Consider the following 24,146-nt stretch of genomic DNA (forward strand, 5'->3'; position numbering starts at 1 on the left):
GCTTCCTTATACTCCTAATAACAGGAAGACGGATGTTTTGTCAATTTTTACATAAAAAACCCTATCTCTGCAAGATGGCCTGCCAGTCATATAGCTGTTATTTTGACATTTAAAGGTTAGACTGTCATAAATGTCAATCGCTAGCCGTGGTTGGAAGCACAAGAAGACTCCTTTCGAGAAAGCGTAATATAACACTCCATCCGCCAAGTGAAATTAAATGCATAGTAGTCATGTCCCTATAACCTCAGCCTGATCTGAAAACAAGGCCTTATAGCACCCTCTTACTCTCTCAGCTTTGTGGGGTTTTCCTGGGTTACTTTCCCCATCCCCACACTGAGACCATGAACAATAAAAAAGAACTTCACTGATGAATGTGGATCAAACTGTGGAACATGTTTTAGTATTGCTGGTAATAAATCTTACGTCAGTGCGCTGGACAGTGTGATTCACAGCTCTTTTAACTTCTTTTTTTTTTTTACTTTACCAAAGGCACACAAAGGAAAAAAAATGCACAAATCTAATTAAATAAAAAAATTAGTAATAATTTATTATTGAAAAACATTGCTTTGTAAATAAAATGGAATATTATAAACGATTATTATCCATTACATAATAATCAGACATGAAGTGTTAAAGATGAATAACAGGTTAAAGGGTCTGCAGGGAATACATGCTAAATATGAAACATGGAACATATGCCAAATGGCTGAGTCTTTTTCTTTTCCTCCGGAAAGAAAAACAGGAACAGCAACTTTAGAACTAAAACAAGTAGGCAAAAGGAAATGGAACAAACAACTGTGCTGTGTTGTTGAATTCTTGTTTATTTATCTAGGAATTTGCTGTTTCATTTTTAAGCAATGTATAAAAATTATTTATCTTCGACTTTTCAAAATTGATTGCCTGTTGCCTGTGTCCTAATTTCTTTAGTCAGTAATATTTTTTAAGTGTCTTCTAAGTATTCAGAGAGTTTTAGTTTAGAACATCCCAAAAGGTTCACACTATGCCAGAGACGTATTGTTGACAGTGCCTCAAATATAGCATAGTAATAGTAAACATAGTTGCACAAAATATGGATGAATAAATGTATAACTAGGAATGCAGCATGCAGATTGCACAGATTCGGTACTGACAAACGAAATGACACCTCTTCTGTCCACCACTATACCTTCCCTGTCTGTGATTCGGTAGAAACTGGTCTTTGTTTAACCAACAAAAGGCTCTAACATTACTCAACATATAAAATTACCAGTGTCCGTCTGGGACGCAATAGTTCTCACTTGCAGAATAATCATTTGGACTCATGAAAACTCCAAGCCCCATGATGCTTTGAGCCTCCACCGCGGAAGTGACTCGTCCAATGAGAAGGCGAGAAGGCGAGAAGGGCAGGTCGCGCCGACGTGCCACCTGCTCTGGCTTTTTGCGAGCGGCACTTTCGCACGTGTCAGTGGGACAACGACGTGGTACTGAAGTGTTAGCGGTGACCGAAGAGTTCTGAGGGTCGAGGAAGAAACGTCGTTCGCGATGGGTACGTTGTATTTACTTTCTCTAGGCATTTCTGAAACTTTTGACCACTTCCTGAATTTATGTTTTGGTGTCTGGCGCCTTTTACTTTGACCATAACTGTTACGAATGAAACGTGGCTTATTCGTAAACAGTACTCAAGATACTGTTTCTTATATTCAAAATGTTTTATTCTCAAGTGAGGCCTGCGTTTTTTGCATTCTGAAGTCAATTCTTTATGTGTTTCGTCTACAACGTGTCATGTGGAGCCAGTCATCACCAAATACTCGTAATTTAATTTGAAGTGAACGTTCACAAGTACAACCTCAGCAGACGAAACGGCTGGAACCGCGATCTTATTCACACACTGCAGTACAGTTTACCCAGAGGAAGTCCTGCGAAAGGAAACCGTGCTCTCAGTAAACTGCCTGAGCGTCTAACCTCAGACCCCCTGTCTGTTAATACTGCCACAGAGCACCAAACCTGAAATGAGCATGTTGGCTCTCCAGTAGATTCGATTTTGTACCTCCATTTTGACACGCACGCATGCAATCTAGTCTAATGAACACTAAAGGGTGACATATTGATAGATAAATACCCGACAAGCTGGATAAAAGCCATATGAAGGTGTAAGCAGGAGGCACAGATTTGAACTTTTATTTGCTTGAATCCATTGATACAACAGCGATGTGTTGCATATCCTTCGGAAGCTGATGTGTAAGAGCCAAGTCTTTGTCACCCAGCTTGTTCAATGTTCTATTATCTCACCTTGGCAACCACATCTTTCTGAAATATCAACTTCCACATGACCCCCCCCTCATTTCCTCAAACATCTTAACTTCCCCAAATAACACATACTCTAGTCATTTTTATCACTGACAACAGTGATATCATTCATCCGCATCCTCCTTTAAGAACTGCTTTCGAGCTCAGCCATTTCCTGTGCTGTCACACCGAGCTGAATTCTGCTTTCTAAACAACCTTTCTATTTCACAGACTCGTTATTCGAAAAGCTGTGTTCTCAAACAAAGGCAATATATGTATAGTAACATTAATATGTTATTCATGGGTGCATTTGACAGCGATTCATACGCTTAGTTTGATCATGAAAAACCTTTACATTGCTTTTGTCTTTAAACATTGTCACGTTGTTTAGGGCATATGATTAGATTGCTGACAAAAAAGGTCTTTGTAGAATATTATACTGTAATATCTCTGCTCATTCTAAAGCAGGGTACCACATAAGTGTGGTTAAACTCACAGGCAGGAAGTGGTGTTGTAAGTATGCGGTTTCATATTAGAACTGACATGTCTGCAGCTAACAGAACCGTTACTGTTTTTCTCTTCTCACTAGCTTTCCAGTTCCAGCTCTTTTCTCTGACATTTATTTTGTTCACTGTGTTTTATCATAACCCTACTGAGTCTGTAGTGGTGGCCTGGTAATGTTTGATGAGACATCATGCTTCATGAAATTATTTACTTCCATTGACAGAAATAGAGTGTGTTTCAAAACAAATAGAAATATATTTAATAGAGTATTTGTACAACAAATAAAAAATAAGTATATATACTGAGCGATTCAAGTCCAAAATAGTAGTTTACTACTTTGTGATTTAAAAATGACCACCTTCATCTTCTGCAGTGTCAGACCCTCAAGGGAGCCTGGCAGAAAAGGCAGAGCCACTGGATGTCCGCAACCAAGAGCGTGCCAAGGAGATGTCACCAAATCTGGTAGAGAATCGCGAGGTGCAGGTAAGTTTTATTTTACCACTCAGCTTTATTTTAGCACTATATCAGTCCACTCAAACAACTGTAACAGCAAAACATTGAAAATTGAGTTTCCTTCAATTCGTTTATATTCACAATAGAATTTAATCTGTTTAAAATGAATATGCTAGCAATTGAGTGTTGCGTAGGGCTGCTTTGGGTCATGGGATTTACGGTTAGGGGCCTGACTCATCTTTGTACATGATGACTTGTAGATGAAATCTGAACTGGGAACAGGACATTCAATGTGATGTGTGTGCAAAAAAACAATACAATTCCAGTATATTCATGGCTTTTGCTTCAGTTTCTCTGGTAATTTGCAACTTCATCTATGGGCACTTTCAGTTCTCTATTTGTAGCTAATTCTAATTTCACAGTTACAGTTCACTTAGTTTAACTTAAAAATGATGGTGGGGGGATAAAGTCATTGGCCTGGTTTATATGTATTTAATAAATTAACTTTGTGGTATTGTTTCATAGCCTGGACATAATTTTGATGCTGAGACTGTTAACGAATCATCTGTAACTAGTGCATCTCACAAAATGAGAATATGATGACAATTTTAAATGAAAAGGGCAAACCTACAACTTCAAGTTTTGACTGTAAATGAGTTTGGACATTGTTTATTGCAGGATGTTTTTTACTAATTTGAGATATTAGCCATAATCGTCAAAAATTTACACATTTAATGTGTAATGAATAATTCTGAGAATTACCTTTTTGCATGAAATTACTATTAGCAATTTATAGTTGCCTATTCACTAAGCGTTCCTTAGTGAATTCCTTTGGATGGCTTCAGGAACCTGGAGTGAACCTATGCCAACACAGGGAGAGCATAAACTACAAACACATACTGTGTGACCTGTCTAGACGTTTTGAATCAAATGAAATGCATTTCAAGCCATTTTGTTCTTTCAGCTCAATTCAGCTTTTAGATTAATTTCCTCTTATTGAACACCATGTTTTATGTGTTGATGAAATGAAACTGCATTGTGGAAAGTTTCACTGCAGTTTCACTCCATTGAAATGGTCATAGCCATAATTGGCGATTGTGACTCATTTTTGTCTATGTGCTAATTAGTGTTTAGTTTTTGAACCAGGTTCAAATGTTCATCAGATTAATACCAAAAATCTTGACAGTTTACCACTTTCATCAAGCGATTTCAGTCACCAAATAGCATAAAAAAATTGATTTTAATTTAAGGTATACATTTGAAAATGTATACGTGTTGTTTTTTAATGGATGTGTTTGCACATCAATACAATTTATTTGTTGTGTCTGGAGTATTTTCTGTTGCATTACCTGTGACTAAGTGAAACTTTGTGAACCCCCCCTTCTGAGTAAGGATTCTGAAAGACGTCAGAGCTGGTGCTGGGAGAGAACTAAGTGTATTTCCCTTTCTCGTCTTTTTTCATACCACAAATTCACAAACACATGCTTCTACAGACACATTATGCTCTCTAAAACAAACACAAAAGAGTCCTTCTCAATTATTATGACTCGTTGTAAGTTAGTAAAAAACATTTTTGGCCAAAATTCACGTTTTGAGATGCAATAGCTTCATATGACATTGAAGGAGTGAAAACAAGATATATTAAGAGAAGGGAAAAAAGGAATAGGTTACCAAGAAATATTTTCATTTTGTAGGGCACATTTGACTCTTTTGCAGAGACACACACACTCTCACACTTTTCATGCACACTTCTGGTAATGGGAGAACCGCTTATGCAGTGTTACTGAGATGCATCAAATTTCCAAGACCTAGTGAGAGATGAAAGGCGGGTGGTTTTGTGGTGAAGACTGGCCTTGCGATAGTATCTGCCTCAGCACGCCACCAACAATCATTCTGAGAGTTTTATCGATGCATTGACATCAACAGTTCCTACGCAAACTTTTTCAAAATTTGAATGTGGTGGAAATTTAGAGTGGCCTTTTACTGACAGTCTCACACTAGAGGCGCCTGGGTGCTTAATTTTAGCGAGCGGTTGGAGACCACATTGGGCTGCTCTGTTAGAACAGCAGCTACTTCCTCTCTGAAACCTGTCAGTCACACTGAGCTCTTAATTCCGCCCTGTTGTGGTCTAGATATGAATAAAATATAAAAAAAACACCAACTGTAACATGAATTGCTATCATATTGACAGCATGGTGTTCTCGGATGTTCTCACCCCCCTATGTACTGAATGCAAACACAAAGTTCTACAGATGAATACAGGATGTGGATCTGCACAGTAATCTGTACGTTAAGTTGAGTGAATCAGTTGAGTGACACATTTTATGATTTGAACTCAAAAGATTACATGAAGCTGCACCAGTTTCCTCCTGTTTTCATTGACATGACTAACCGTAGAACCAAAGAAGCTTCTAAAGAAACACTGTAGAGGAGCTGATTGAAATGTTTGGTCTTGGCATGGCCAGCATGCAGTAGGAATGTTCAAGTCTGCAGCTGTGCTCTGACTCAGTCAGGGCTATCCCAGCTAGAGTCCCTACACCTTCACTATTACTCACCTCAGTGCGAAGCAAGTTCTCGGAACGAGCAACCACACAGAGGAACTCGTTTCGGTGTGAAACTGTGCATGCACCAGGTCAAGTATCAAGAGTAAAAATCAGAAACAAAGGAGGCTTTGTAGAAATGGAAATTCTCATGCTTAATTTTTACGTAAATTCAAGGCACATGTTTATTTGGGTCCTTGTTCCTCTTTTTTCTGGTACAAATCAAGACACCAGACTTTCTGATGTGATAGGTTTTTTTTTCTTCCATAAAATCAGCTAACATTCACTATGTTCATTTATTAAAGCACCTTCCTTCTGCAAATTTCATGAATTGCCATATCAGTAATGGACAGTGGATTTTGTATTCCCAGTATAATCTGGTGATCCCCTTGTAAACTAGGAGCAGTGGTCCCTCAGAATTAGTCTCAGTGCTCAGTGCTTCAGGCAGTGCACTGAATTACGGAAAGGATGTGCTATAATATTGGTCCTGTGATTGTGCTTCACATGACAGTTTCATTTCTCGTCTGTGGCATGCCGTTGTTTGTGTGCTTTTTTTGTCGTCCCTGGTTTTCGTGGTGGGCGTTTCTTGCACAATTATTTCCCAGTATTTAATTTCAGAAGAAGCGTGTCTCGTCATGTTTACTGAACGTTGTCCTGCATCCACGGAGAGCTGGCCATAATTTCAGTGAGACTTTGTGGAATCTGTGCCACACATGCTAGGAATCTGCATGCAGTGGCCAATTTTTTTAACTGGTTGGCTGTTAATGCTCTCAGGTTTAAACCTGTTTAAACTGGAACCCCTTGTCACTGTGTCTAAGATGCTCTGGTCGTTTTCTCTCCAAACAGGATGTATGGTTGCTTATTGAAAGTAGTGGTGAAAGCCAAAGCTGTTGTGCTTTCAGTCTCTCACTATGAATATGACTTGGCCCGGAAAACTGTGACACAAACACATATTCATCTGAAATTACAGACTGATGCGATCTGAAAGTGATTTGGTTTAATTATAAATACCACAAATAATGTCATTTTTGAAATCGAAATGAATGCTGCAAATGCTGTGTGTTCATTTACAGTAGACACAGTGTCTGAAACCCCTGAACATACAGTTATGGGCGTATGAATTGCATGTCCAAATACAGATAATACAGATACAGATTATTGGCCTCATTAGCTAAACAGAAAATAGAAATTAATTACAAGTGCATCGCGAACGGAGATAGCGTCTTCACCACTGCAATCATGAGATATCAAAACAATGTTTTTCTTCCCTATCCTAGAACACCAAAAAGCATGAGAACACCGTTCCGAGTAGCGTACCCGAGAACGTGTCCAGAGCTGACCAGTCAGAGGTTGAGGAGAAGACCTTTGTTGACAACCTTCACCGATTCATGAAAGACAGGGGCACGCCTATTGAGAGGATACCACACTTGGGATTTAAACAGAGTAAGTCTTTTTTCTTAGGTCAGTGAGTATGATGAGAAAATTCTGAATTAAGTCACAGAAATAAATACTTTTGGTCAGTTTGAGAAAAGATATGTAATAGCCCACTCAAGGGAATTTGATGAGAAGAGCTTTTGATTTCAGCTAGCAGCACGTTATTTAATCTTAAATGATGCTGTGAGAAATGTCATGTTTTAAAAACAAAAAGAAAGGTCTGAGTGAAGCAAATACAACAACTAAGGAAATGTAACTAATCATGCTAGAACTATCCAATGTATTATTATTGATAATGGAGCACCTCAAAGGAAAACAATTAATTCTAAAATCCGAAAACAATCTTGAAGGACCATCATCAGACATTGCTTAAATGTGTGGTGAAGTCAGATCATAGAAATTGGACATCTCTGTTTAATATTGAAGGTTTCTACACACACTGCACTAAGAATTTTGAGAATTAAGATTAAACAGCTGTGTGGCCATAAGAAAACATTGAAGCATTTTACTTATACCTTTATTCCATTTATCAGATGCCCTTAACCCCTAGTTAGGGTTAAGTGGTTCATAGGCGAGTTTGTTACCCACTAAACAACTGTGTCGGAAAGAATGGATGTCATAGGGATTATTGGATAAACAAAACGTTTAGAAATGTAATTACAATATATTTTTTATTTGTGCATTTATATATGGTATGTAAATGTAAAATTACGGTTACTAAATTTGGGGCAGCTTAAAAATAAACTACATCATGTTTACTTGTTATTTTTTTATCATTGTAAATAGAAGGTTTTTTTTTTATTAATTTTAATCAATCAAATGAATGAACAAGAATAAGTGGGAAATGCTAAAAAAACGAATGCAGAAAATATTTCTGCTAAATTCCTAACACTTTGGTCATTCAGTAGTCACACTGTTTCCCCTGTGCAGTTAACCTGTGGAAGATCTTCAAAGCAGTGGAGAATCTGGGCGGATATGATTCTGTGAGTATCACCAAAGGACTGTTATATATTTTTTGTAAATTGCATTCCAAATAACATTACATATGCATGTGAACTTCATTCTTTGTGAGCATTGAGTTCCTGATGGTGATGGCTAATGTGCCGAGATTTGTTTAACTGTCAGTGTTCACACTGGAAAGTCATGTTTTTTTCCTTTGTAGGAAAAAAAAGTTGTCGGAAAGGTTAGACAAGTTGGCAGAGAAACAACCCAGAATGGAAAAACCGGCCTAGACAGTCAGAGTGTGTGTTTATGTTTTATATATGTGTGTGTGTGTGTGTGTGTGTGTGTGTGTGTGTGTGTGTGTGTGTGTGTGTGTGTGTGTGTATATATATATATATATATATATATAACTGGACGTGTTTGTATGTGTATACACACATATCGAGCAAGTGACCGTTTTTAACCACAATGAGAGCAGGAGGTCTGTAGGTGACAGTGTGTGTGCAGTGCTGGTCAGATGTTGCATTCTTGCTGTCTGAAAAGGCTTTGTTCTCTGTCTCAATCAAGTTTCCATTCTAGGTGTGTTTTTTGTGTGGCCAGAGGGCTCATTCAGCCTTCTATTGGAGGGGAGCTTGGGCTCTTAAAAAAGACAGTACTTTGCCACCGGTCACGGACTAAATTCACACCTCGGCACCATCCTGAGCCATAAATACACTGCAGATCTTTTTTTTCTTGTGTGTATTCTTGCGTGTTGTTGTAAGAAAACACTGATGCCAGTTTGTTAGTAGCTATAATCTGCATTTGTAAGGCATCAGATACAAATACGATCATTATATAAAGTCATCCAGAATACTGCACAATGAATATATTCTTGGCCAGTTTCTACATATACACTGATCAGTCATAAAAGTATGACATGCTTAACCGAGTAGTTCTACCTTTCCCCAAAACAACCCTGACCCATCAAGACTCCAGAAAGCATCAATAGCAGATCCTTAATTTGTGAGCTGGTGGCTCCATTGGCAATGGAGATGCAGTTTTGGTATGAACTATGAACCCACTATTTGGCTCTTGTCAGTCACGCAAATTCAATGCTTGCCATTTTTTTCTGCTTGTAACACATCCATTTTTTAGAATGAAATGTTAATGTGTTGAATTCAGCATATGCATCTTGTGTTAAGATGATGAATTATCCTATAAATACCACAATGTTCACAGTATGTGTATGTGTTGCCAGAATTTTGCCACTGTGTTTATGTCTGAAAATGTGAAATGTGTGTTTTCACACAGGTGACAGCACGGCGTTTGTGGAAGAACGTCTATGACGATTTGGGAGGAAGCCCCGGAAGTACAAGTGCTGCCACCTGCACGCGCAGACACTATGAACGGTGAGTAAACTCCATTGTGATGGTGTAGCAGACCTTGAAGGTGAAGTTAGATTGCAAAAAGCCAATTAGATGACAAGTTATTGGACATTGCTTGAGAGAGCAAATGATTACACCGAGCCTTCTTATAGAAGGAAGTTTAAGGACATGAGGATGAGATGGGTGGAAAAATACCTACTGTCAGTGGAGTTGCTATTGAGTCTTGGGTGAAGCATTTGAAACTAACCATCTAGGCACTTCACAATATACAAAATTATACTGTTAAAACATGAAGTGACAAGGTGAGATTATTAGTTAGTGTGAAAAGTGTGAAAATAAAAGTTCCCATTCCTGTGGGTCTGATTCAAAATAGCTCTCTTAATAACCATTTCTATGTAGCTGTCCCCGAATATGACCAATAATAATAGCAGAATCTAACTGCTACTCTGTACTTTCCCATTTCTTTGAAGAGCACACATCAATTTTAGTCATCTGTTTTTCACCCACTTATCTAGTGTTGGAAATCTCACCATCTACAGGCTTGTTCTGGCCTTTGAAAGGCAGCTGAGGGGAGAAGAAGACAAACCCCTTCCACCTTCCAAACCACGCAAGCCGTACAAGAAGAGCCCAGACAGAAAGAATATTAAACCTGAAAGCAAGAAGAGGAGGAAGAGAGAAGAAGAGGGGCCTACTGAGGTACATAATCTTGCTAATGCTCTAAATATCATGTATTATGAGTAAAACAGTTTAAATTCAGTTTAAAAAGGTACATAAGGATGAGCTTATTATATGCATACAATTGAACAGGATCATAAAAATAGAGATACTGGAATAGAAAAAGTTGAAGACCCAAGATAAATTCCCTGGTTCCTTAATAATAAACCTTAGATTTTCACCTAATTTCAGAAAACTAGATTTAGATGGTTTGTTGTTTTAGGACACGGCAGGAGATGGTCACCAGTGCGAGATGGGAGCATGCACGCTCTCAGGTCAGTGGCCTGTCTACTCAGAAAGTCCACATTCAGACCATCCTGACTCCCAGAGTGAGGTCACCTCCATCGGGGAGCATCCTACAAACGTCCATCTGGTGAAGGGCTCTCAGCAAGCACCTTGCCTGAGGAGAAGCAGTCTCCTCACAAACCTGGCCGCTGCAGAGGTAATCTCCCCACTGGAGAAGAAGAAGCGTCTGGCCCAGGCCAGTCTGTCTCTGCTCCACAGCCCAAGCTCAGAGGATAGCCCAGGGAGGCCATCTGTCATCCACTGCTCCCCCACCCCTGGAGGATCCATGCAAGGCCGAACCCGAAACATGTCGGAAGGGTCCCCCCTCCCGGCTTCCTCACCCTCAGCTTCTTGCTCCCGCAGCGCATCTCCCTACTCCACCTCTTCAGAAGACTGTCTGGCAGTGAGCGATGTGCCAGACACTGAGAAGCGAACCCAGTCCACCACCACTGTACCTTCTCTGCCTCCTAGCCCTGGGGTCTGCAAACCCCTCAGCCGCTACCCAAATTTAAAGGACCAGGCCGGCCTCCCCAGGTACCACAGGGATGCGCTTCAGATTAGCCCACCTCAGCCTGACTCCACTGTCAGTAAATGCCCCAGCCATGCTTCAGCCTTGAACAAGCCTGTGTCCTTGATTCCCCCTCCCCATTCCAGTTTCATCAAAGTACTGCCAAAACCAAGGGAGCAGTGGCACCATATGTTCGTCCAGCCAGTGCACAAACCCCACCCTCTCCCACACATGAAAAGGTCAATTCCAGATGACATGCTGAACTTCAAGAAGATGCAAGCGGTTACTCCCCTGCTTCACATGGACAAACCTGAGAAAAACAGGGTGGTGCTGCCCAAGCCGCTGCCTTCCCAGCAGTCCCTTTTGCACTCCCACGCCACATTCCAGGTGCCACACTATCTGCCAGGCTATGACAGGGCCAGGGGGGATGCTGAGCACCAGCTGAAGGGACTTCCAGTATATCCAGTGTTATATCCAGCCCATCTTCCCCACTCACAGACTGTACCTACACACCGCCTGCCAGCTGTCAGTGGATTTCCCAGCCCGTATGACTCAGGCATGCGCTCATACCCCTACTCTCTGCCATTATGGTCCGCCCCGACTGGCTACAGCATCATGGGACTGCAACCATTTCCGCCCAATGGCAGAATATGACTGCTTCGGCAGTCAGCTGCACCTGTCTCCAGTCCTGCTGAAGAACGACAGAACATGTGAATGAAACCTGGGACTTTTGTTCAACTGTAGAGTACTTTTCTAATTTTAGATGACTTTGGGGCTCTGCATTTAAGCCATCCTTTGAGGGAGCAGTGGGCAGCCTTGAAAGGCTCCGGGGGGCGATGTGTGGCGATGGTATTTTGCTCTGTGCTGATTATGGGTCTGCTTCCTTACCTGCTAGGCCACCACTGCCCCACTGATACAATGTATAATGTAATTTGAATGTTAAATTGCTTTTTTTTAATACATCAACTCAAATGAAATAAGTAATTTATTGTTTGTAAACATACAAAGAAACATGAAACTTGATTAAAGTGAGTTGTCCTTCAATGTGTATTCTTCAACCATTGATCAAACTGTGCAAACGCTATTGTTGGAATGCCATTGCTCAGTAAGCAGTCTTCATTGCCCCACCAGCTCTAAATAGTTCACCACGGTGAAAAACAGTTTCAGTGAATCCCCTGCAGGTGGTGCTATAATGTGATGTCTACTGATCTACTAAACGCCCCCTGCCTTCTGTCTGAGACAGAACAATGGCACAAGCTTGTATTAATACTGTTAACTAGAACTTAAATGCAGTCTTTATCCAGTGTTGGGGAGTAACGGAATACACGTAACGGCGTTACGTATTTAGAATACAAAATATGAGTAACTGTATTTCGTTACAGTTACCGTTTAAATGAGTGATAATCAGAATACAGTTACTTTGTTGAAATAAATGGATTACACGGCGGGTTTTTCCTGTTTCATATATTAGGCTATCCCCTCTATATCTCTCTAATTTTGGTAATTGGTGTTCTGTCGAAAATGCTGCCTATCGAGTTGTGCTACTGCGCATGCGCAGTACCTCAAGTTTGCGCTCTGTTTCAGCGCATAAATCCATGCTGCCCCTGAAATTGCAAATACATATGATTTAATTGACTATTACACCATGATCTTTATACTCTTACAGTGCACATGGACTGAGTATTGGTGCCATTTAAAGTGATTTGTGAAAACCAAACGCAATAAGTGGCTCTAATGTAAGCGTCGTGTTAACGTTGGTAGACCCGGAGCCAGCACAACAGAGCCAGCAGTGGCCGGGCAGGAATGCATTTCTTACTTAGAAGTTCCAATACCACTTCACATTTAAAGAAGAAAGGGATGGACGAATCTGATCATGCAATGCAAACTCTGTTTGCCAGCAACCAAGCTGCTCTCAGTGTCAAAAGACTCCACATCAAACCTAAAAAAACATCTGGAAGTAAGTTCTTTTAAAAAAATTGTCCCAATCAGGAAGAGGATCATTGAAAATGCTGTTTTTCCCCTTGTGCAAGGCTTTTTATTTTAACTAAGTGATGGAATATGTTGGTGGCCTATTTTGGTGGCATATTTTATGTTTGTCTAATACACTTCCACTTTTCAGCTTTATAAATAAAGAAATGGTTAAGGAAAAACAGGGCTTTTTATTATCTTTGATTATCTGTGATCAAAGCATGACAACATATTAAGCAATCCAAAGTATTCAGAATACCTTACTCACATTGAGTAACTTAACGAAACCTTCCCAACACTGTCTATATCTAATGTGTTATGGTAGTGATGCCCAGTGGTTGGTTGCACGATTGTTATTGCTAAACAAAAGTAAAAAAAAAAAAAAAAAAAAAAAACATTTGTTCGCAAATTAACTTTATTTACACTACGATTTTAAAACGCACACAGATAAACAAATCTGTAACCATACACCATACACCTTTAATGTAAAAGACAGTAAACATGGACCATCTTCAAGTTGATGTAAATGGTAATAAATGACGTGAGTCCCAAACACATAGGAATGTAGCCTTCCTGCCCATGTTGGATTTGAACAGGTGGTAGATATGGTACCGTTTCAATGTTTGTGCTGTACTGTAAAAACTCACAGTAACAGAAGAGGTTCTGTGGATGCAGAATGAAACGTCTCTACATTAAAGAAAGAAAGTCCAGTTGCCATGACTCAACTTTCAGACGAATTCACCTGGATGACTGAGAATCTTCACAGACAGTAACAGAAGAGATAATACACAAATCGAATTGGTGTGTTGATTGGTAAGCATTCAATATAACCTGACTACCATATAAACAATGTGTAGAAACTGGTTACTGGAATAAAGTGAAGGGTCTATGGTGCTTCAGACTAATGGAGGCTTAGTGAGGAAGCTCGTGGGGAACCAGCTTGTAATGAGCCCCACAGGATGGACAGCGCTGGCCCGGCCCCTGGTGCAGCCAGAACCAGACGATAGCGGTGTTGTCTTCTTCGCCTGGGTGTGTGAGTTAAAAATTTTATTAAAAAAAAAAAAAAAAAAAAAAAAAAAAAAAAAACACCAACAACCACCAAACATAGTCATTAATCATTTCATCAAGCACCAGCTTTAAAGAACTTACAGACACAGCCAACAATCCTTTTGTTTGCTATGGAGGGCACCAAATGTGGGTCTTCCTTGGAACCTGCATACTCCTTTGGTTTGAACATGCTGTATGGATCCTGTAAGTGATTCATTCAAGATTTATAAAAAAAAAAAAAAAAAAAAAAAAAACACTTCTCGCCTATCGCTTTGCTCAAGAAAGGGCAGGATGCCGAACTGCTCACCGTTCCCTTCTTTGTGGCATTCAACAAGACCTTCTCCAGACCCGTGGCCTGCTCTTCATCAGTGGGAATACCTGGAGGAAACAGTGTTGCTGAATTAGCTCACCAGTAGGTAGATAAAGCAGATATTACAAAATACGAAGGAAAAAAGTTTAAGCTACAGAATCAGCACGAAACCAATGATGAAAATAGCGAAAATAGTCCAATCGGCACACGGTGACTTTGTTGAAATGGTGACAGTTGGATTAACACAAAGTGACACGGACTCCCGCACCGCGCAGGTGACATTGGCGCCATTCGGGACGACACCTGAGCACTAATGACGATGGTTAATTAGCCGTATCAGACACTTCAGCACAATGAGAAAAAATAAAACACATTCAGATACAGAGTCGCCAGGACGCGAAGCTGAAGGTGTTTCGTCTTGCGTGTAAAAGTCAGCAGCACGGTTAGCGGCTAGCCGCTAGCCGCTAGCAAAACCCCCAAAAATCCCAGCGGAGTTCCCAATTGTTGAATCGCGACCACGCTTACCTCCGGCTGCCATGCCGCGCACCGCAGCCTGCGCCGGGAAGAGCCGGCGAGAGGACACGACACGAACCGCGGACCGGAGCAGCAGCCTGGCCGTCATGTTCCTCGGTCGGGTTGCAGGCGATGACGTACGACCGTAAAAGACTTTTAATGTCTGGACCAGCGCCCCCAGTCGGCATGGGGACTACGCGAGTCAAATCGCGCATGGCATCGCTATCCAGATGTCTTAGGACACAGAAGCGTGCAAAAAGAACCCTAACCCTTGTTTCACTGACAGACCGAGAAAGCCGCCCCCCCCCCCCCCCACGCCATGAAACTCTTTAATTCCACAAAACCAATGGGGCAGAGGTGGCCTAGCGGGTAAAGAAACAGACCCGTATTCAGAAAGTCACACACTGCTCCCCGGGCGCCTGTCATGGCTGCCCACTGCTAACCAAGGGTGATGGTTAAAAGCAGAGGACTCATTTCGTTGTGTCACTGTGTGCTGTGCTGTGTTTCCACCTTGTCTATTTTTAAGCTTAAACGGCTGGAAACTGAATTTCCCTCTGGGATGAATAATGTATCTATCTATCTATTACGATGCTCACCACAATTAATGGCATCTATTGTGTGTGTGTGTTGGGGGGTATAGCTATGTATACATTATCACATCACATATAAGGACTGGCTGGGAATATGGCATTTGTAAGGTACAGATGTTCCATGAAGTGATGATCTCTAAAGCAGCTGTGAAAAAGAGCTCGCCTAGTGAACGGAGTGGGCCTGTGCTATGCTAAAACGAATCAAAATGTACTTGTTTATGGTATCGCTTCTTTTATAAAAAGAAGAAAAAGTTGATTAAAAAACGTATATCGTGCGAATCCTTCTGAATCCCGTATTTGAAGGAACCTCCGAATTGTGGCCGTGTTGTCGTCAGACGGTTCATATCACGTCCGGGTCCGCCGAAGCGCTTCCGGGTCGTGCGCGAAGAACGAGAACTATGATGGCTAACGCCGCGTTCCTGCGTATAATATATTTTTAACACACACCCCCGGTCACTTGTCGCCATCGAGCGCTGTTCGTGAGCGGGGAACGCGTTTCTGGGAGTCTTCCTTGGAGGGTTGACTTGGCGGCTTTGAGCGCAGCAGGTAAAATTCGCGGAGCCTTTGCTATTATTCTGGACGTGCTAGCGCTAAACCGCAAACGTCTCGTTTATATCTGCGTTATTGTAATGTGCAATAATATGTAACAATCTCCGTTTTTCTCAAATGTTCTGCAGTTCAATACAACGAGAAAGTCTGATCTTTTATTCTTGTTGTTTTACTACGAGGGTGGGATGACGATTTCCACCTTGCACGGACAATAAACATGTATCCTATTCTATGCTATTCTCTTCTGTTTAGTCCTTTTTCTATTCAAACAGAATGAATTTGGACCTGAAATAACGTAATTTCCGATAAAGATGGACAACATTTGTTGATACAGCTTCAGGTTTAGTTACTGGGGACGCCACTGTCACCTATAAACAATCATTCCAGAATTGAAATGTGCATCATCTTTTGTACTCTGATCGAATTTTTTTTTTCTGTTGAGGGCAGTGGCCCATGCATATATACACATTTAGATAAAAGGTTGTTTTGATTGAAAATATAATTTATAAATTATATTAATATTCAAAGTTTTTTTTGTCTTTTAAATAAATATGCAATTCGTCTAATTGGAAATTTGTTAGTGATTTTGTTAAAGTGAAAATTTTCTCAATTTTGACATGATTTGCAAAGAAAAATCTCCAGCTCTTTGTCAAACTTTTCTACATAATAATTACAACCTTTACTGTTTGTCAATCATTTTCTTCTCTTTTGAGCTAAAACTTGCATCATGATGCGTATTGAAACTTAAATCAGGACTTATTTAAAACAAGCAGAAAATAAGCACCGTGTAGACTTGTAAGATTGCATTATCAGTTGTACAATATTAAACACTGAGTCCTGTTACCCAGTGTAGTACTAGTCAGTGTAGTCACTTTGTGAGATTATTTAACATTGATCCGAGTTCCCCTACTCTGTCTATGGTCCTGCAGTGGCTAGAAATGGTGATATGTGTAAAGAGTGCTTTGGCCATGGTCAGAGCTGCAGTCGTCATAAGGGAAAGGTTACGTCCCGTTTGTCATGCTTTTTCCGGTCTGAATTTCCCATCCGTCCCTTAAAAAAGGAACTCAACCCACAGTCATGGCATTGCAGTTACTCTGTGATTGGCTGTAAATGAGCACAAATGTACTTTTTTAGTTCAGTCGTGCGAGACTCTGAAGAACCTGCCAAAACATGGTTTTCTGTGCTGCCAGTAATAGCACTCTTAAAATATGAATCTTTATGCAAATTCTTCTCAGGCAATATGCCCCAAATATAGGTAGTTGGCTGTAAAGCTATCTTAATTTTCAACTTAATTTTCAATTTCTTTTTGTATCTTCCTCCAGAATTTAGCTATTTTTGGACAATCCCAGGATATAGGAGTCAAATCTCTCGCTTGCTTACATCCCCTCCAGCATAAGCTTAATGTGTTACTGTATTTTGCAGTCATCACTGGGGTAATAAAGTAACGCACCTTCCAGTTGAATCTTCGCCTTCATGTTGGACTACTTGTTATGCCCAGCTTCCAGTTCCCATTTTGCTTTACCATCCTAATTTGTATGCTTAACCCCTGCCTGCAGAGCCATGTATTTAGATTTTATTTCTATTTCTAAAAATTCTCTAAATTAATCATAATGCAATTATTTTAGTTTCCATTGGAATGGTGAACAAATTGTGAAATAAATATCTTCTCTCTTTCAACTGTGTTGTATGGGATCTTGATTTGACTAAACTGCTTGTATGTCTGGCTAGGTTGTTACCTTAAGTATGTTCACAATTTCCCCTGAAAAATCTATATCCGTTGGTAATCTTGTTTTATTTTTCTCTTCAGGCTGCTTCACACTGATTTTACGCAATGCATCATGGAGGAGGTCCTCCGAATGCGCAGCGACAGCTGCAGAGGTCCAAGTCTGTCACAGGTTCCGAAGCTGAAGAAGCGCAGCAGTCACAGATGCAGCTGGCGGTTACCCAGCAGCAGGTTGCTGTGAGCCACCCTCAGTCTTCTGCTACGTCCTTTGCTCCGGCTGCCGCTGCTCCCAGCCCCTCGGCTCCCCAGTCCCCGAACTACCAGACTATCATAATGAGTCGCACCCCTGTGACTGGGCAAAACATGAACATCACTCTGCAGAATGTCAGTCAGGTGGTGACGGCTGCTGGAAGTCAGCAGATCACCTTGACGCCACTTCCTTTGCAGAGTCCCGCCTCCCCTGGTTTCCAGCACCAAGCTCCACAGTGGCGTTTTGAGCATGGTGGCTCCTCCTATATTCAGGTGACCTCGCCCTTACCACAGCCCATGCAGCCCCAGAGCCCCACCCAGCACAGCCCTGTACCACGGCCTGGAGCTCCCACCCAACCCACAGCTACTCTTGGAGTCTGTGGTCAGAGCCCTACCCGCTTTATGGAGGCTGGGATGGTCGTTCGTCAGATCAACCTGGGCAGCCCTTCTGGAAGCGGGCATTTCATTTATCAGGAAGGAACAGGCTTGACACAGCTGGCCCCCACCTCAGCTGCGCAGGTTCAGATGGCGTCACCTGGTGCCCCTGCAGGTGTGAGAGAGAGGAGACTGTCACAGCCACACTCACAGACCGGCGGGACCATCCACCACCTGGGTCCTCAGAGCCCTGTAGCACCTGGCACAGCCCTGCCCACATTGGCCAGTCCTGGACACATCACCACCTCCAACCTGCCCCCCCAAATCAGCAGCATCATCCAGGGCCAACTAGCCCGGCCAATGATTTTTGAGAAGCCTTCTCAAGGGCTGGTGGCTGGCGTAGGCACCCCAACAGCAGCATTCGGCGTCACCCCGTCACTACCACCTTCCAGTCCATCTCGCTCAAATGCCCCTCAGGGGCTGTCCAGTGTGTCCCTTACAACTGCTGGTCCCAGTATTTCCACAGTGAAGAAGCAGACAAAGAAGTTGGAGGAGATCGCTCCATCCAGTCCAGAGGTGGCGCAGTTGAGGAAACAGTGTCTGGAGCATCATGGGAAGGCAATGGAAAAACTGAAGGAGTCGTTTCGGGAATACTTGATTGAGCTCTTCTTCCTGCAGCAACTGCAGGGCAACATGATGGACTACTTGGCGTTCAAAAAGAAGCCATGTGTTCCGCTTTTCACCTACCTCCGGCAGAACGATTTGGACCTGGAGGAAGAGGAGGAGGAGGAGGAAGGGCAGTCTGAGGTCATCAATGATGAGGTAGGACACCAGTCTTGTTTTCTGCTTTGGGCTAGGGTCAGTCAGCTGGGGTCACAGTCCCTGGTACTCATGTTGTCAGACTTGATGGGGATGATTCTTCAAGACACTGGGGTGTCTTTTACTCAATAAATATTGTGGAAATATGTGGTTCAGGTACGCTGGAGTAAAATATCAAGTAATGATATGGGGGGTGGGTGCATTGAAAATAGGGTGTGAGCAGCTGTCTGGGTGACCACTGTAGTTGTCACATCACAATGTCAGTGTTTTTCAGTTAACAGCCAATCCTGCGTCTCTAAGTTTTAGTGACGGAAGGTTTGGGACACCAGTATAAATTGCATTTATTAAGATTCCACAGATTTTTTCCTCGGAATAATGGCCGGGCCATTATAAATTGCATTTATGAAAATCCGTGGAACCATAATGAAATCTTTTGATTATGTCAGACGTTTCAGCAGTGCCACCCCATCGTCACTAGGTGTCCAAGTTGTGCGTGAGCTGGCTATAGGGCTGCACGATTTGGGGAAAAAGACATATTGCGATTATTGAGATCAATATTGTGATATGCGATTGCGATATGATAAAGGACACTTGCTTGTATATCAATGAAAAGTCACATACTAATAGTGAAATGTTTAATTTCAAAGTGAAACATATAACAACCTGAAATGCCCAGTGCTTTCAAAATACAATATTCTACAAATATATAATAATCTAAAAAAATATTAAATAATCACAAAAAACTCTTTACATTACTGTCGAACGACAAACCCTGGTAAGGCTAAACAACTGTTTTGATTATATTTGGCCATTATAAAATCCCGTATTATAGTTCTTACGTTTAACCAAAACGTTGTTTGGAGGCTGATTTGAACACAGGGATGCATAGCTTTGCTAGCTTAGCTAAGGTTAAGATTTGTAAACTGAGGTGAATTTCTTTAGGAGACCTTCAAAGTTTGAAAAAAGTTAACTAAACAGCTAAGAACAGTCTAAATAGTTAATGCCTACGTTTAGCCAAAACGTTGTTCGGAGGCTGACTTGAACACAGGAATGCATAGCTTCGCTAGCTTAGCCTAGCTTAGCTAAGGTTAAGACTTATAAAACGGGATTTTGTAATGGCCAAATATATTCAAAACAATTATCCAACCTTACCTATGAAATGTAATCCCCGGGGATCTGGTTTGGAGCGTACAGCGGTTTGTACAACCCCAAGCAGCACAAGAGTGAGGCATTTTTATGCACTTCTCTCCATAGACATGTATATGCTTCACGCCACAGCAGAGCCTATCACAATATGCCGGCGACGTTGACGTACGATGCAGCGCGTCATGTGCTGTCTACCCATATGTCTCCGAATCGAAAGTCATGTGACCATACACGTCACATCTGACTGAGATGTGAGATGTGAGACTTCAGTCAGCTTGCCAACTTTGAGAGAATGAGTGAATGGATCGGCAACATATCCGATCCAATCCATGTACTAATCATTTAAATTGCAGCTTTTTGCGTTCATGTAATCGCACAGACTGACATCGCGATTACGATTGCGATTAGATTAATCGTGCAGCACTAGCTGCCTATTTTAGATTGTGATTGATCTTGGCGATTGAGTTGTCAAAACCGTATTATATGAGTCTCATACACTTGATTCATGTGAGATCAACTCATTGCGTGCCACCATAGGGCAGTGGTGACCTAGAGTGGCTAAGGATGATTGGTTAAATGCAGAGGACAAATTTCATTATGTGCACCAAGTGCTGTGCTATGCTGTGTATCACAATGACAAAAACGATAACTTTCACTACCAGCATGGCAGAGGAGGATCCAGGGGCAAAAATTAGAGCTGCATGGAAGTGGAAACCTTCTTGCAGAGGTGGTCCATAAGTGTAAAATGAACACCGGGAGTAGTTTATATTCTTAAGTGCAAATAATGCAATCAACCTAAATTAAACAAAGTTCGACATAAATTGTTTATTTTTTTGCGTGTCACGCGATGCATTGGCTTATTTCATAGCACAGTAAAAAGTTTCTTTATTGATTTAAAGAAATATCTCATGTCGAAGCGTGTTGAAAGTCCCATTGCTGTAAATGTGATGCCGGTCACCTGTCCCACACTTTTTTTTTTTTTTTTTCCCATAAATACGGCTGGGGCATCAATAAAATGAACAAGAAGCTTTTGCGTTAAATTCAAGATACTAGATTCGAGAGGTTTATTATCAATGCACGGTGTACAGTGTCTTGAAATACTTGCACAGATCCCCCCCCCCCCCCCCAGACCCCCCAGTTTATTTATAAAATCTAAAAAGGTTACACATATTTATGACTAATCTTAGTGTAATTAAAAAAAATAAAAATCTCTCTACTCTTAAAAAAAATAAAATAAAAAGAGACCGCATTCACATAAGATACTTCAAAGTTGCTGTGCTTTGTGTGTTGGGAAATGGAAATTACTGTTACAGGTTCAAATATATTCAGGATATTACAGACAAGACAAACATGTGCAAAATCTCAAAGTTTTGTCATTCAAATTAAGACAAACATTTATCGTTACCAACTCCAGCATTTTAACATTGCCTCCAGTTCTGCAATAAGAATTTCAAAAACAGGTTTCCTGTTTTGAACGTCAAATTTTGAGCGTCAATTCACCGATACCGACTAATGCGTACTGTATTGTCGTAAAAGGAAATATCACGTTGTACTGCCATATCGCTTGTTTTGTCCCATCTCTTATCACCACAGTTGCACGCTGCGCTGATCTGCATTTGCATCGTAGCCATCGTAGTTTGTTCTGTAGTATTCATGGATCATCATGGCCATCCATTTAGATTCTTCGATTTTAAACATCCGTTTCCATGCCAACCCCTCAGGTGAAGGTTGTGACCGGAAAGGACGGACAAACAGGAACTCCCGTTGCCATAGCGAAGCAGCTCCCACCCAACGTGTCAGCAGCCTTCTCTGTTCAACAGCAGCCGTTCCAGGTGACAGAAACGTGTGAAACTTGCGTATTCGCCGTTTTTACGTACGATAGGCCGCGCAACGTACTGCGACGTTACGAGACCCGACGACTCAGCAAGTATTTCAGTGAAGTGTGGAGCGTCTTGTGCACCAAATCCCATCCCATGATGGCTAATGCACATGTTGACGGTTTGCTGCGACACTGTGTAGGGGATGTAAATGAGCGTGTGCGCGCGTTCATTCAATTCGGTACGGTACAAAATTCCCCGTCCGCTCGGATGCAAGTGTGAACTACCACTTTAAACCCAGTTGAACCCTGAACCCAGAAAGGTACATCTGTAAAGGTTTGTCTGTATATATGTGAATAAGTGTCAGTTTTTATAACTGCTGTTCTGTATGCAGGTGCACCAGGGTCCGGCTGGAGGGGCCATTGCCAGCCCTGTCGATATTGATGCCTTTAAAAGGCAGCAGGCCTTGGCTCAAGGAGGTAGGCCTGCAATAGACAAAAGGACCGACTTTCTTTTGGTTTTGTCTTATTTCGGCCTCCTTTTGTTTTCTCCTATTTCTGTTCCCTCCTATTTTCCTTTTTTCCCCTGACTTGCTTCTGCTTTCAGATACTAGCACCTTTTGCCCTGCGCTTTTTCTGTTGATGTCTCTTATTAACAGTAGGGGGTGCTGCCTCCCCCCTCCGGCTGAATGTGTGCAGAGGGTCACTGGCCGTTGTGTACGCGTGTACGTGTGTTTTTTTTTTTTTTTTTTTTTTTTTTTTTGGGCGTTATGAGGGTATTGTGTGTTCTGCATCCCAGATCAGGCTAAGAGATGCCGGATTGAAGTCGGTCGCCACGGGATGATTTTCCAGCATCCTGCTGTAGCTCCTTTAGGATCGCCCGGCGTTCCGCTCCAGCAGCTAATGCCGACGGCGCAAGGTAGGAACGCCGCTGGGCTGCAAAACCGGTTCATGTTCGGTTCTACGGAGCTTGCGGTGTCAGGGAGTGCCCTTTAATCCTGAGCCAAATCATGAGCGGCGACAGCCAATTTCAGGACCACCCAGGACCCACCGTTTGTAATCTTGTCCTGTAAGCATCAGACAGGATGTTGGAAGAAGAAAACAAGCTGTGAAGATCATACCAAATGGAAGCCTCCATGTTTTTTTTTAATTTTTAAGTTTCTATTTTTGTTTATTTTAGTCTGGTCCCTTTCCTCCCCAACTTCATTCACGTCATTCATTTCGTCACTACAGAAGATTGTTCCACATCTTTGTTGGACGAAAACTTTGTCTGTGAAATTATGTCCAGAACGTTTGAGGCAAAAAGCCCAGGCAGAAAACAAATCAAAGCTCTTTCATGTGGGCTGGTTTTTCATTCGTTTCAGTTTTATCATTAGTCAACCTCATGTCCATTTCAGATCCACTTTACCCCTTTCCCCGACTCATTGTCCATCTGGATCCTCAATCAATCTCGTGTGGCTTTTTTATTTTCCCTTGGCGTCATCTTCCGTTTGTTTGGTCCCTCACATTGTGTCGACATTTGCATCTCCTCCTTGTGGTCAGATGCTTACAGTGACCACCCACTATCCCTATAAAGGCTTTGAAGATGGTTTGTTAGGGTGACGTCAGCACCATCCAGCAGCGTAAATGCCAGTGAGGTTATTTGTGCTTCTTATGTCTGCACAGCTCGGCTCCGCCCTGCTCAATGCTAGCACCTCCTGTCTTCACCCCTCTTGTCTCCACTCCCCTCCCATGTGTCTCCTCTGCTTCTCAGTGTTTGTCCTCCTGGGAAAGGGAGTAACTGTGAATACAAGTTCTTGTGCCTGCAGATCATGTAGCGTCTTTGTGAGAGTGCTCAGTCTTTTCCTTTCCTTTTCCCTTTTCTTTTCTTTAACCTTTTTGAACTTTTATTTTTCTCTCCTTATTGCATGGGATTGTATTAAAGTACATTTCAAGTGAATATTTAATTTTCACATAAGGAAACCTGTATATTAAATATTTTTATTATTACTTTTGCATTTGTAGTGCTCATTACTCTTCTATTTATTTTGCT

At 41.7% G+C, this 24,146-nt stretch overlaps 3 protein-coding genes across 5 annotated transcripts in view; 2 read left to right on the forward strand and 1 right to left on the reverse strand.

The window, feature by feature from the left end:
• Positions 1 to 1,437: 1,437 nt before the first annotated feature.
• On the forward strand, positions 1,438 to 12,053 carry arid5a (AT-rich interactive domain 5A). Of its 3 annotated transcripts, none has more exons than XM_028996409.1 (7): positions 1,438 to 1,525; positions 3,143 to 3,252; positions 7,040 to 7,205; positions 8,127 to 8,179; positions 9,429 to 9,526; positions 10,018 to 10,198; positions 10,440 to 12,053. In XM_028996409.1, the coding sequence occupies exons 1-7, from the start codon at positions 1,522 to 1,524 to the stop codon at positions 11,661 to 11,663; spliced, it is 1,836 nt and encodes a 611-aa protein (XP_028852242.1). In that variant the 5' UTR covers positions 1,438 to 1,521; the 3' UTR covers positions 11,664 to 12,053. The 3 variants fall into 3 exon arrangements, with proteins under 3 accessions (XP_028852242.1, XP_028852244.1, XP_028852243.1); XM_028996411.1 differs by having other exon boundaries at positions 10,042 to 10,198; XM_028996410.1 differs by having other exon boundaries at positions 3,143 to 3,246.
• Positions 12,054 to 13,374: 1,321 nt separating this feature from the next.
• Positions 13,375 to 15,000, reverse strand: cox5bb (cytochrome c oxidase subunit 5Bb). Its single transcript, XM_028996540.1, has 4 exons — positions 14,860 to 15,000; positions 14,332 to 14,402; positions 14,127 to 14,226; positions 13,375 to 14,002 (listed from the first exon to the last, which is right to left on the reverse strand). The coding sequence occupies exons 1-4, from the start codon at positions 14,954 to 14,956 to the stop codon at positions 13,890 to 13,892; spliced, it is 381 nt and encodes a 126-aa protein (XP_028852373.1). The 5' UTR covers positions 14,957 to 15,000; the 3' UTR covers positions 13,375 to 13,889.
• An 811-nt stretch (positions 15,001 to 15,811) lies between these two features.
• The window catches only part of ep400 (E1A binding protein p400), a 29,860-nt gene continuing 21,525 nt past the window's right edge, over positions 15,812 to 24,146 (forward strand). Inside the window, exons 1-5 of the mRNA XM_028996107.1 lie at positions 15,812 to 15,983; positions 17,794 to 19,155; positions 22,020 to 22,130; positions 22,510 to 22,594; positions 22,914 to 23,033. Coding sequence (XP_028851940.1) covers positions 17,818 to 19,155; positions 22,020 to 22,130; positions 22,510 to 22,594; positions 22,914 to 23,033 — 1,654 coding nt within the window. The 5' untranslated portion in view covers positions 15,812 to 15,983; positions 17,794 to 17,817. The remainder of the gene's footprint in view (positions 15,984 to 17,793; positions 19,156 to 22,019; positions 22,131 to 22,509; positions 22,595 to 22,913; positions 23,034 to 24,146) is intronic.

The sequence above is a fragment of the Denticeps clupeoides genome, chromosome 11 (genome assembly GCF_900700375.1).
Source record: "Denticeps clupeoides chromosome 11, fDenClu1.1, whole genome shotgun sequence".
NCBI lineage: Eukaryota > Metazoa > Chordata > Actinopteri > Clupeiformes > Denticipitidae > Denticeps > Denticeps clupeoides.

Coding starts and splice junctions, on each gene's coding strand:
- arid5a (XM_028996409.1), top strand. Junction 7,206..8,126: donor ACACTTGGGATTTAAACAGA/GTAAGTCTTTTT, acceptor TCCCCTGTGCAG/TTAACCTGTGGAAGATCTTC. Junction 10,199..10,439: donor AAGAAGAGGGGCCTACTGAG/GTACATAATCTT, acceptor TTGTTGTTTTAG/GACACGGCAGGAGATGGTCA.
- cox5bb (XM_028996540.1), bottom strand. CDS start 14,956: ATGACGGCCAGGCTGCTGCTCCGGTCCGCGGTTCGTGTCGTGTCCTCT. Junction 14,227..14,331: donor ATGCCACAAAGAAGGGAACG/GTGAGCAGTTCG, acceptor AATCACTTACAG/GATCCATACAGCATGTTCAA. Junction 14,003..14,126: donor AAGGATTGTTGGCTGTGTCT/GTAAGTTCTTTA, acceptor TCACACACCCAG/GCGAAGAAGACAACACCGCT.